This window comes from Bubalus kerabau, chromosome 5, assembly GCF_029407905.1.
Source record: "Bubalus kerabau isolate K-KA32 ecotype Philippines breed swamp buffalo chromosome 5, PCC_UOA_SB_1v2, whole genome shotgun sequence".
Lineage (NCBI taxonomy): Eukaryota > Metazoa > Chordata > Mammalia > Artiodactyla > Bovidae > Bubalus > Bubalus kerabau.
Genome location: NC_073628.1, coordinates 85,078,906 through 85,091,097, shown reverse-complemented (window position 1 = coordinate 85,091,097; position 12,192 = coordinate 85,078,906). Strand labels below are relative to the sequence as shown.

Genomic DNA, 12,192 nt, shown 5'->3' with positions numbered 1-12,192 from the left:
ATAACATTTGTAGCTTTTCATTTGGAAAAAAAAAAAAAAAAAATCTAGCATTTGAGAAATAATGGCCTCTTTGCCCAATAATCCATCTAATGCATAGGAAATGTATTCCGTCCGGAAGTCAAGAAGCAAAAGTCAATGAAACATTCATTTACATAAGACAGGAGCACACCTCTCTCAGTGATGTCGTGGGCCTCAGCTGCAAAACAGCTTAAGACTGTACTAAGATTGCTAAGAAGTAAATGGCACTGCTGGAGAGACTGTATAGTTTGTGGGTCGATGAAACGACATGAACCATCAAATAACGGTGTACCTTCCAAGAAAAAAAGACAAGATTAGTTTTGACACACTAAATCTTGACTTAATTAAAATAATAAATGCAAAATATCCCAAATTCCTTTAATCACAGAATTATTCTATACATTGTGAGATTTAAAAAGACAAGCTTCAAATGACAAACATCCTCAAGGAATATAGAAAGGACAGCTACAAATTCTATCTTTAAAAAATGCAGAATGAGGTGAGCACAGACAAAAGTGATATAGATTCAACTTCAGATTCACTAGAAATCAGTACTATGTTGCTGTGTGATTATTATTTTATAAGAACTCTTTCTTCCACCTCTAGTCTTTGGAAAAGTGAGACAATGAAATTAAGATTCAGAGACTTAATACAATATAACTGCATGCTTGCTATAATGTAGACTTGGCTGTCCTCTCATTTCAAGCTTAAGGCTGAGTTCACAAATGCATTTTTGGACACAACTTAGCGACTAAACAACAACAAAAACACTATACAGAACCCTATATCCTCCTATCAAATTTTGTAGGTTTAAAAAATCCTCTGCTAAGAAAAACTTTTTTAAAAGTCCAATTTGTTCACTCATCAAGACATAACAGTAATAACAAATGCACATATACTTCTAAATAAACTTAAAATGTACTTTCATGCACAAGGCAATCATGTATTACCTTCAATATTATTTTTGCACTAGTTGGACATAATGGGTTTTAATATTCACAGCATATTTTAAAACTCAAGGTGTACAAAAGACTAATAAATAACCTGATATGACTAATGACATGTTAGTAGAAGACAAGAGGTGATTTGAGTTTTTGCCCTACTATTCCGCTTCTTTACACTCCTAAGTATTTTAAATAGAAAATGAATAAAGCTCAGAGGTTAACTGGCATATTCTCTTTATTCCATCATCAGCATATCTTATAAATTAAATGCCTAAGATTAAAAGATATGATATAATTCTGAAACTTGCTCCTGGAAACATGCCTACCATGTTGCCAATCTAAACAATCTGCTACAAAATCTTGATCAAAAAAATAATTTTTTCACTCTAATATAAAATGAAATAGTTTCTTTCTGGGACTTTTTCAAAGAGTTTGCAACTTCAAAATAATTAAAAATTTATTGTTATGTACTCAAAACATAAACCAAGATTATTTTTTTATATATATAATACTTACATAGTCTGTCAAATTCCTCTTTTGTGAAAACCACTTTATTCCATGTCCATTCAAGAACAAAGCGTAAATTAGCAGCAGAATTTGGTTGTTCTTATTTGTAAATATGGAAGGGAAAAATGAAGAATGGTTACTAATTACAAAAAAAAAAAAAGAAACTTTTCAGTGAAGAAACCTGACAAAAACCACCCTAAACAAGTGAGCGATGTTAACATCAATATTGATGGAGACAGACTGGCTGCATCTGTGCTCAGGATATCACATGAGGGAGCACATCCATTTACATGATGCTGCTATGAAAAACGTAAAATCTAAATCTAATCATGACGAAATATCAACAAACACAACCTGAGAGGCAGGCTACAAAATAATAGGCCCATATTCTTTAAAAATGTCAATTTCTTCAAAGACAAATGCTTAAGATTTACACAATATTATGAGCGAGTAAAACAACATGAAAACTAAATATAAAATATATTCTGGACGGGATTCTGAATTCCCTCTCCCTAAAAATGTTACAAAGGACATTATTGGGGCAATTAGTGATATTCCAATAGAATCTACAGATTAGGTAATAACATGTATCAATATTAATTTTCCTGATTTTTCTAACTCCAAAGTGTTTTGTTAAGTGAATATCCTTGTTCTTAGAAGGAAACATATTGAAATATTTTGAAAGAAGCATGATGCCTTCAACTTATCAAATGGTCAGAATAAAAACAACACGTGTGTGTGAAATGTTTGTTTGCAAAGAGAGTAAAACATACAACTTGAATGGCAGAGAATTTTTCTGAGTGAAAAAGAGTCAACCCTAAAAGGTTACATACTGTCGGATTCCATTTATGAACACTTTTGAAATGACAAAATTATAGAAATAGACAATAAATGAATGGGTGCTGGGCATTAGGAATGGGGTGGGGGCTATCGGTAGTAAGCATGGCTATCAAAGAGAAGAAGAGAAGTCCTGTATGTGATATAATACTAGAGACATGCCACATCTTATCATTCATAGGGGATAAGGGTACACTGTAAATGTCTTACAATTGCATGTGAACACAATTATCTCAAAATAAAGTTAACTTACCACCCCCCACAGTAAATTGATAATTTTTAAACTACAAAGCATTTTTTAATTGTTAAAAATCACAATCTTACCTTCTGTTATCCATCTTTTGATACACCCTGTCAAAAGTCCCAGAGAACTTGTCTGGATTGCTGCTGACAATATAGCTTCTAACTGTTCTTCCTAAACCATATTTTAAAAAAAGAAAAGAAAGGATATGTGATCAGAGACAGAGGTATCAAGTTCTAGCTCACAACCCAAAATTTTAAAGGATTAAAAATCATTATGATTCCCCAGGATGGCTATCCACAAAAAAACAACAAGCACTGGTGATGGTGTAGAAACTCCTCATACACTGCTGCTGCTAAGTCACTTCAGTCGTGTCCGACTCTGTGGGACCCCATAGACCTAGGCAGCCCACCAGGCTCCCCTGTCCTCCAGGCAAGAACACTGGAGTGGGTTGCCATTTCCTTCTCCAATGCATGCAAGTGAAAAGTGAAAGCGAAGTCGCTCAGTTGTGTCCGACCTTTAGCATGGACTGCAGCCTACCAAGCTCCTCCGTCCATGGGATTTAATGAGACAGCCACTTTGGAAAACAGTCTGGTAGCTTCTCAAAATCTTAACTATAAAGTTACCATATGACCCAGTGGTTTCACACTTGGGTATACACCCAAGAGAACTGAAAAACAAACATCCACACAAAAACTGTTATGTGAAGCATTATTTCTAACGGCCAAAAATGGAAACAACCAAAATGCCCTGAAACTGAAGAACAGATAAATAAAATGTGGTATATCATACAGTGGAATATTACACAGCCATGAAACGGGGTGAAGTTCTGATATGTGCTCCACCATGGATAAATCTTGAAAATATTGTTCTAAGTCAAAGAAGTAAGTCACAAAAGGCCACATATTATTTGATTATATTTATATAAAATGTCAATGGCAACCCACTCTAGTATTCTTGCCTGGAGAATCCCATGGAGAGAGGAGCCTGACAGGCTACAGTCCATGGGATTGCAAAGAGTCGGACACAACTGAAGCAACTAACACACACACACACAATATATCTAGAGCAAATAAATCTACAAAGACAGTAGATTAGTGGTCACCAAAGACTGGAAGAGAGGAGGAAAAGGAATTGACTGGTTATGGGGTTTGGAGGGAGGTGATAAAAATATTCTGAAATTGAATGTTGTGATAGTTGCACAACTCTATACTAAAAACCACTGAATTATAGGAATTAAATCTCAACAAAGTTGTTCGTTTATACTTTATTGACACTTTATTTTACACTTTATTTAAGAATCTATGAATTTCATTCACTACAACAAATATTTTTTTAAAAAGGAATCATAGGAATAAATAGATGAATTAAACAGGAATAGAGAGAGCTACAATATGATAAAGATACCCCAAAACTACAGCATGAATCTAAATGGAGATTCAATAGAACAATTTACATTAAAATCAAGGACAAAACAAGGATGTCTGGTAGTACCATTATTTTTCTATAATCTGTAGAGGTTCCACTAAATGGCATAAGAAAATAAAGTAATAAACTGGGGGGAGGGGTGCAGAAAGCCTATATTTGCTGATGATTGCATGCCTTGAAAATCTAAGAGATTCTAATCTAGCCAAGTATTAATAGCATCGAATGAATATACAAAACCCAACTCTATTTCTGAATGAATATGGGGAAAATGGTCTATTCATAAAAAATACTATAAAACATTTAGGGATAAAAATAGAAACTCACTGGAAAATAACCATAAACTCTTATGACAGATGTAAAAATAAACCCTAAATAAATGGAAAGATACAAATGTCAACTCTCCCTCAAATTAACATGTGAATATAATAAAATGCTCAAAAGAATTCCAACAGGAATACTGGATAAAACCATCTTATAATTAATAAAAAGAGTAAGTGCCTATGAATTCCCCAAAATTATAGATTAAAAAACCAGGCTGCATTTCCAAATATCAAAGCAATATATTAAAATGGTATAGAAATAGATAACTAGATTTATGAGACAAGATAAAAGCCCAGAAATAGAACCCAGTTGATATGGACATATAGTATCAGATAAAGGCAATATTTCAGTAGCATGAGAAAAAGATATTTTGGGTCCTGTTTCACAAATGATATAACACAGCTAGACTAATCATCTGGGAGAAAAATAACTGAATCTTTATTTTATCTGACACACAGAAAATGAGTTAGAGCCTTAAAGAAACATTTAGGTGTTAAAATTTTAAGCCAGAGTCAGAGCTATAAAATGCATTTGACTATAAAAACATTATTTTGAATGTGATAAGAGATATCATGAAACAGTGAAGAGCAAACAAAAGGGGAACAAAAGGGGTACTATCTGTAAGATTTATGACAAGATAAATATCTACATATTTTATAAAGAGTTTCCATAAACAACCCAATTAGAGAAAAAGTATATCAATATGTCATTCACAGAAAAAAACCCTGATAACAAATATATGTATATATGCTATCATTTTTTTATTGTATATGGTGGGATAAAGAGATACAGGAAAGTATACACATCAAAAAGTCCATATACCATACATACAACTAACAACTAATTACCAACTGGACACTGATGAAACTGGTCCAAGTCTAGATTAAGAATATTTGCCAGAAGCCCTGTCTCCTCCTACCTAATCAAAAGAAATTTCCATTCACTCCTCCCATTCTCCATGGTAACCACTCTAACATTTTGAAGGAATCTCTTCCTCGCTTTTTTTGCTTCATCTCAACATATCCATTACTAACCAATTCAGCTCAATTTGGTCTATTTTAGGAATAAAGTTTTTAAAAAGATACATAAAAAGTCAACAAAATGCCAATATTTGCATGCCTCCACATACTTTAGCCTATTTTCTAAATTGAAATTATTCATGTTTTATCTATGTAAGTGGAAAGAAACCTAGGGTTGAATTACCAGATTCAAAATAATCACAAAAAGATACTAAATGCTATTTGACTAACATGGCTGAATGGCTGAATTATAGCTAATTTTTTCTCACTTTTTCTTATTTAAAAAAACTTATTTATTTATATTTGGCTACGGGGTTCTTTGTTGCTGCATGGGTTTTTTCCTCTAACTGCCACGAGTGGGGGCTACTCTCCAGTTGCGGTACTTGGGCTTCTCGTTGCAGTGGCTTCTCTGGTGCAGAGCACGGGCTCCAGGGTGTGCAGACCCCGGGAGCTGTGGCATGTGGGCTCCGCAGTTGCAGCTCCTGGGCTCTAGAGCACAGGCTTCAGTAGTTGTGGAGCACAGATTTAGTTGCTCCATGGCATGTGGGACCTTCCTGGACCAGGGATCAAACACATGTCTCCTGCACTGGCAGGTGGATTCTTATCCACTGCACCACCAGAGTAACCTTTCACTTTACTTTTCTTTTTAAAACTAGATATCATTGCTTGTAACTAAGTTTCATAATATAGAATAGGGGGGATCAGTATTAATTCTCTAAAATAAAAAAAAATTAAATGGAGCACTTAAAGTGCTCCTTAAGGATGATGAACACTAATACTAATTTGGAGCCTGTGGCAGGGAAAGATAATTTCCTGACCAAAGGGTCCTATGAGCAAGGGCCACCAAGACAAAATTTACCTAAGGTTTTTTAATGAACCCAATTCAGAGCTCTGTTTATGTAGAAGACAGTTTATTATCTGTTACTGACTCACTTAACATATGAAAAGAAAAGAACCATCAAACATTTAAGTATAGCCACCAAATCAAAAGGCTTCCCTGGCAGCTCAGATGGTAAACAATCTGCCTGCAATGCAAGAGACATATGTTCAGACCCTGGGTTAGGAAGATCCCCTGGAGTAGGAAATGGCAACCCACTCCAATACCCTTGCCTGGAGAATCCCATGGACAGAGGAGCCTGGCAGGCTATAGTCCATAGGGTCGCAAAGAATCAAATATGACTGCGCAACTAAATAACAACCAGATCAAAAAGACTAAAATAATAAAAAATAACTCCAGATAAAACAGGCATAATACAGGGAACTAAATAAAACCTGAAACACAGAGCTAGAAGATATTTCATCCATAAAATAGAACAGAATACTACCAAAAAAGAATGATCAAAGAGTAAGAGCGTGTAGAAATTTTAAATTGGGGCTAAATTTTTTAAATCTAAAAAAAAGAAAATTAGATGAAAACATCTCCCAGAAATCAAAATCAAGAGGCAAACGAGACACAGTTGGAAAGCAAAGATAAGCTAACATGAGACCAACCAAGGATAGTCAATATTTGTCTAAAGGGGTTCTACAAAGAGCAAAACCAAACTGAAATGTTGATATCCAGTCAGTTCCTCATCAACTGCAGATAGGAAACATTTGGGGGTGGGGGAGATTACAGAAAGTTCCAAAAAAAACCCCAAAACTTGAATTTGAGGTGTGCCAGCAACTATTGAGGAGAAGGCAATGGCACCCCACTCCAGTACTTCGCCTGGAAAATCCCATGGATGGAGGAGCTTGGTAGGCTGCAGTCCATGGGGTCGCTAAGAGTTGGGACACGACTGAGCGACTTCCCTTTCACTTTTCACTTTCATGCATTGGAGAAGGAAATGGCAACCCACTCCAGTGTTCTTGCCTGGAGAATCCCAGGGACGGGGGAGCCTAGTGGCTGCCGTCTGTGGGATAACAGAGTCGGACACAACTGAAGTGACTTAGCAGCAGCAGCAACTATTGACATGCATATATGTTGTATTAAGTACTTTAATCTAGAGATGATTTAAAGTACATAGGTGGGTGTGCACAGGTTATATGCAAATACCATGCCTTATTATATAAGTTAATTGCTGCTGCTGCTAAGTCACTTCAGTTTTGTCCGACTGTGCGACCCCATAGATGGCAGCCCACAAGGCTCCCCCATCCCTGGGATTCTCCAGGCAAGAACACTGGAGTGGGTTGCCATTTCCTTCTCCAATGCATGAAAGTGAAAAGTGAAAGTGAAGTTGCTCAGTCGTGTCCGACCCTCAGCGACCCCTGGACTGCAGCCTTCCAGGCTCCTCCATCCATGGCATTTTCCAGGCAAGAGTACTGGAGTGGGGTGCCATTGCCTTCTCCGATAAGTTAATTGAGCATCCTTCAATTTTGGTATCTATGGGCGTCCAGGAAACCAATCCCTCATGGGTACCGAGGGTTGACTAAACATAACTACATGGTCAATATTTGCTCAGTACAGTGATACAAAAGGGAGGAGGGGAGAAAGGGAAAAAAAAATCCTGATAATAGATTGACCATTTCTCTTATTTTCATGACATTAGGTATTAGAGTCCAACTGCAGGTGTTAAACCGTCAGCAACAATATTCACAATTCATCTGGTATTTAAAAGGCTCCTTCCCTAATAATTCATTATGCTACATATCTACAATTATTTAAATAAGTTAATTCAAACAATATTTTAGGGAAAAGAGTTATTAAAACATTTTCTCTTTCTCCAAGGAAAAACGACCTGGGGTTTGTTTACTTTCAGCAAATACCAAGTTAAAATGTTGAATTATAAGCTGTCACTAGACAACACTGTTTAAAAATGTCTCCTGACTGGTAAAATGTATTGTGACTCTAAAAACTGTGTGGATTTTACAATATTTTTATTTATGTATCCATTGGGAAATTAAGCCTGGCTTCCATTACTAAGTCTGACTCCCGTACCTCTCTTGTGTTTTGCAGAATCCTGGAATCTTCACTAATAGGCTTTCATAAGAGCAGTTTTTATAGAGCAGTGGTTCTCAAACCATCAGAAATCACATCAAGGGCTTATGACTTCTACTCATGACATGCCTGATGCATCCATGATGTTTCCTAGCCTATAGTTCAGTTCAGTCTCGCTCAGTCCTGTCCAACTCTTTGTGACCCCATGGACTCACAGTACACCAGGCTTCCCTGTCCATCACCACCTCCCGGGGTTTACTCAAACTCATGTCCGTCGAGTCGATGATGCCATCCAACCATCTCATCCTCTGTCATCCCTTCTCCTCCCACCTTCAATCTTTCCCAGCATCAGGATCTTTTCTAATGAGTCAGTTCTTCCCATCAGGTGGCCAAAGTATTGGAGCTTCAGCTTCAGCATTAGTTCTTCTAATGAATATTCAGGACTGATTTCCTTTAGGATGGACTGGTTGGATCTCCTTGCAGTCCAAGGGACTCTCAAGAGTCTTTTCCAACACCACAGTTCAAAAGCATCAATTCTTCGGCTCTCAGCTTTCTTTATGGTCCAACTCACATCCATACATGACTACTGGAAAAACCATAGCTTTGACTAGATGGACCTTTGTCAGTAAAATAATGTCTTTGCTTTTTAATATGCTGTCTACACTGGTCATAGCTTTCCTTCCAAGGAGCAAGCGTCTTTTAAATTCATGGGTGCAGTCAACATCTGCAGTGATTTTGGAGCACAAGGAAATAAAAGCTCTCACTGCTTTGTTTCCCCATCTATTTGCCATGAAGTTATGTGACCAGATGCCATGATCTTTTGTTTTTTGAAAGTTGAGTTTCAAGTCAGCTTTTTTTTTTCACTAGCCTATAGACCTGGTGTCAAGTTATACCTATGGGATCCTGCAGGTATGAATTTTAAGCCAAATCCAAGAACCACAGCTACTGACATGCAAAGCTGGCATTACACTACTTAACTTACTTTTTAAGAAATTAATAGATTTTTGTTGTAATAGAAAGCTAATGACATGATCCAAAAGAAACAAAAAGAGTTAAAAATCTCTCACCTGACTTAAACTGGAAGGTTGAATATCAATAAGTCTTGGTGAGAGAAGGCCAGCCACAAGACATCGATTATAACCATCAGGAATGACTTCATTGAGAGATGGTCCTGATTTCTTTAAAAAAGTCAAAGTCTATAACAGAATGATTAATAAGGTATCAGTCAATAATCAATTCAAATAATCAAATTTAAGAATAACTAATAAACCCATTACCCTACTTTACACTTAACAGTATGAATGAAAACTGTGGAAGACTACTTTCTGTGCTTCTTGCAAGGAAAAGAGCTCATAGGTTCTTGAGGTAACCAATGCTTGTCAGTCACAAATACTACTACTGATAATGCAATTATCAGTACTACTGAAAAAGCAATTTTAAATTGCTTATATATGAGGTAGCCCTGTTATCTTCTATATAGCTGAAAGACTTGGTAACAGATCTTAACAAACTTAATACACACAAAAGAAAAAGCTTCAGTTTATTCTTCTTGGTCTAATGTGAAAGAGATCTGATATGAAGTATAAATATGACATTCATCCATATCTAGCTGATTATCAGTTTAAGGATATGCCACTTAATGTTTTCCTGGAAAAGTATTTTCAACATAATCCACTCTGAGCTGGTCTCTGTGCCACTGTGCCAGGTACCTTTTTTGCATTACTTCATTTACGCATACGCTTTTTAAGAAAGAAGAGAATTAAGAAGATGGAGTAAAGTAAGGTACTGACTTACTTTTGCTTAGGGTTCAGGAGCTAACATCCATATAAAGCTGCTATAAACACCCTAATAGCTCTTCCTAGAAGGTTGCCGTCAGTAATTGATGCTACTAGCTGCTATCTCATATGCCTAGCAGAAGCTACCTTTTAAGATGAAAGAGTAGTTTATATAAATAACACTAAAGTTTAAATCCATGATCTGACTTCAGCTCAAGAAGAAACACTCTGTCCAAACTGTTATTTCTTACTCACCTCCTTCTGAAAGCCAGTACAAGTTATATGAACAACTCCTGAGTTTAACAAACAAGTGGCATCTAAAATAAAAGGAAAAAAGATTTTAAAAATCCACTTACATGTTATATTTGGGATGGTATTAGTACAACAAAATTTATCCTAAGAACAGATTACTAGGCAAGGCATGGTATTACTACATACAATAAATTTTAAAATAATTTGTCCCTGTATTTCTATCCTAACAAGACACCAAACCTTATCACAAGTTCAGTTAATATGAAATAGTTAATGTTTTACAGTAAATTCAAATATTGATAATTTTTCTATAAAACATATAATCATTAAATTTCTTGTGTACATATATCAAGTTAACATCGTAACTTATCCATACATGTTAACTAATCATAATGAGAAATGAACGATAATACACTACACACAGCACACATATACATACTCTTACATGTTATTTTTCTCAAAAAGTAATGTTAAATAAATACGTACCAAAATTGTAAGTACTTGGGTTAAAAAACTGCTCAGGAGGTGGGTATGAGGGAGGAACTCCTCGACTTAAACTTCTCTCATGTACTAATATATCCAAGATGTAATGTGGAGAAGTCCTACTTACAACAGCATCCAGTGACCACAACGCAAAATATGAGCAGTTATGCAGATATTCTCCTGATCTAAAAGAAATTTTATACAATTAAGTCAATAAATTACTACACATAAAAATTCCTAGAGAATTTTACATACATAGAGAAATCATACCTTAATGAATCTGGCATTTGTGCATGGTACCAACGATTTATGTCGAAAAGCCCCAAATATATAGAAGGCTTTCCCTGTCCATATATATTCACCTGCCAGGTAAAGACTGAAACACTGGTGTCAGGAGACAGAGCTAAAAGAAGAGATAATTTTTAAAAACAGAATAAATAATCTCAAAATAAATACAACAAATATAAGTAGGAAGATTTTCCCATAAATTAAGAGGTTTAACTCATATCTGATTTGTTAAAACACATTTCTATCATTTATTCTGTAACAAGAGGTTCATTCACTTCTATCTTGACTGTTTTTCTATTTCAATAAGACCTTATTAAAATGCATTCATCAGAAAAACAGTAACTTTGGCTTGTCTTCAGTTAACAGTTTGGCAACTTCAAGATGCTGTAAGGAGAAAGTAGAAAATGATTTGAATGAAAGTTCTCCCACAAATAAATCACTGCTAGTACCAGAGACTATGTGTGTGTGTGCCTGTAGCCTGCCAGGCTCCTCTGTCCATGGGATTTCCCAGGCAAGAATACTGGAGTGAGTTGCCATTTCCTCCTCCAGGGGATCGTCCTGACCCAGGAATTGAACCCACATCTCCTGCTTTGGCAGGAGAATTCTTTACCTCTGAGTCACCTGGGAAGCCCAGAGAATATCAATACTTAAAATGGATATCTTTGGGCTTTAGGGCTTAACTCTGTAGAAGAATTCTAGCTGAGAAGGATTGATCCAGCTATATGCTAAGGCAGTGGTGGTAGGGGAGAGAGACAAGTACCCAAATGGTACGTGGAATGGAAAGATAGGAACAAAGATGAGAGACCAATAGAAGGAAAAAGGAAAGTAAAAATCCAAGACATAACTAATAGGAAATATAAAAAAGATATGAGTCGGGAGTAAGAGACAGAGTTCCATAAATTCTGTTTTGACATGTTTAGTTGGATATGAAAAATGGGGACCAGGACAGAGGAAATCTCTAGGATGAATAAGCTATACATGAGAACAAATCCCAATAGGAACAAGCTAAACCAGGGCCCCACTAAGCATTCCCAGAACTGAATAAACCTATCATGTTGTCCCATTCAATTCTTAACAACCACCCTTTGCAGAAGGTATAAATGTATTATTCCACTCACAGATAAGGAAACAAAAGCTTAGTCACAAATGTTAAATAATTTGTGAA

At 36.0% G+C, this 12,192-nt stretch overlaps 1 protein-coding gene across 7 annotated transcripts in view; it reads right to left on the bottom strand.

The window, feature by feature from the left end:
- AHCTF1 (AT-hook containing transcription factor 1) overlaps positions 1-12,192 on the bottom strand; it is a 94,151-nt gene that overhangs the window by 43,664 nt on the left and 38,295 nt on the right. For all 7 annotated transcript variants that reach the window (XR_008714854.1, XM_055582056.1, XM_055582060.1 and 4 more), the window contains exons 9-15: positions 11,010-11,142; positions 10,743-10,924; positions 10,260-10,321; positions 9,297-9,425; positions 2,631-2,721; positions 1,479-1,568; positions 170-310 (exon numbers count right to left, since the gene is read on the bottom strand). Coding sequence is in view for 6 of the 7 variants with exons in the window: in XM_055582056.1 (XP_055438031.1) it covers positions 170-310; positions 1,479-1,568; positions 2,631-2,721; positions 9,297-9,425; positions 10,260-10,321; positions 10,743-10,924; positions 11,010-11,142 (828 nt within the window). In the remaining variant the exon portion in view is untranslated. The remainder of the gene's footprint in view (positions 1-169; positions 311-1,478; positions 1,569-2,630; positions 2,722-9,296; positions 9,426-10,259; positions 10,322-10,742; positions 10,925-11,009; positions 11,143-12,192) is intronic.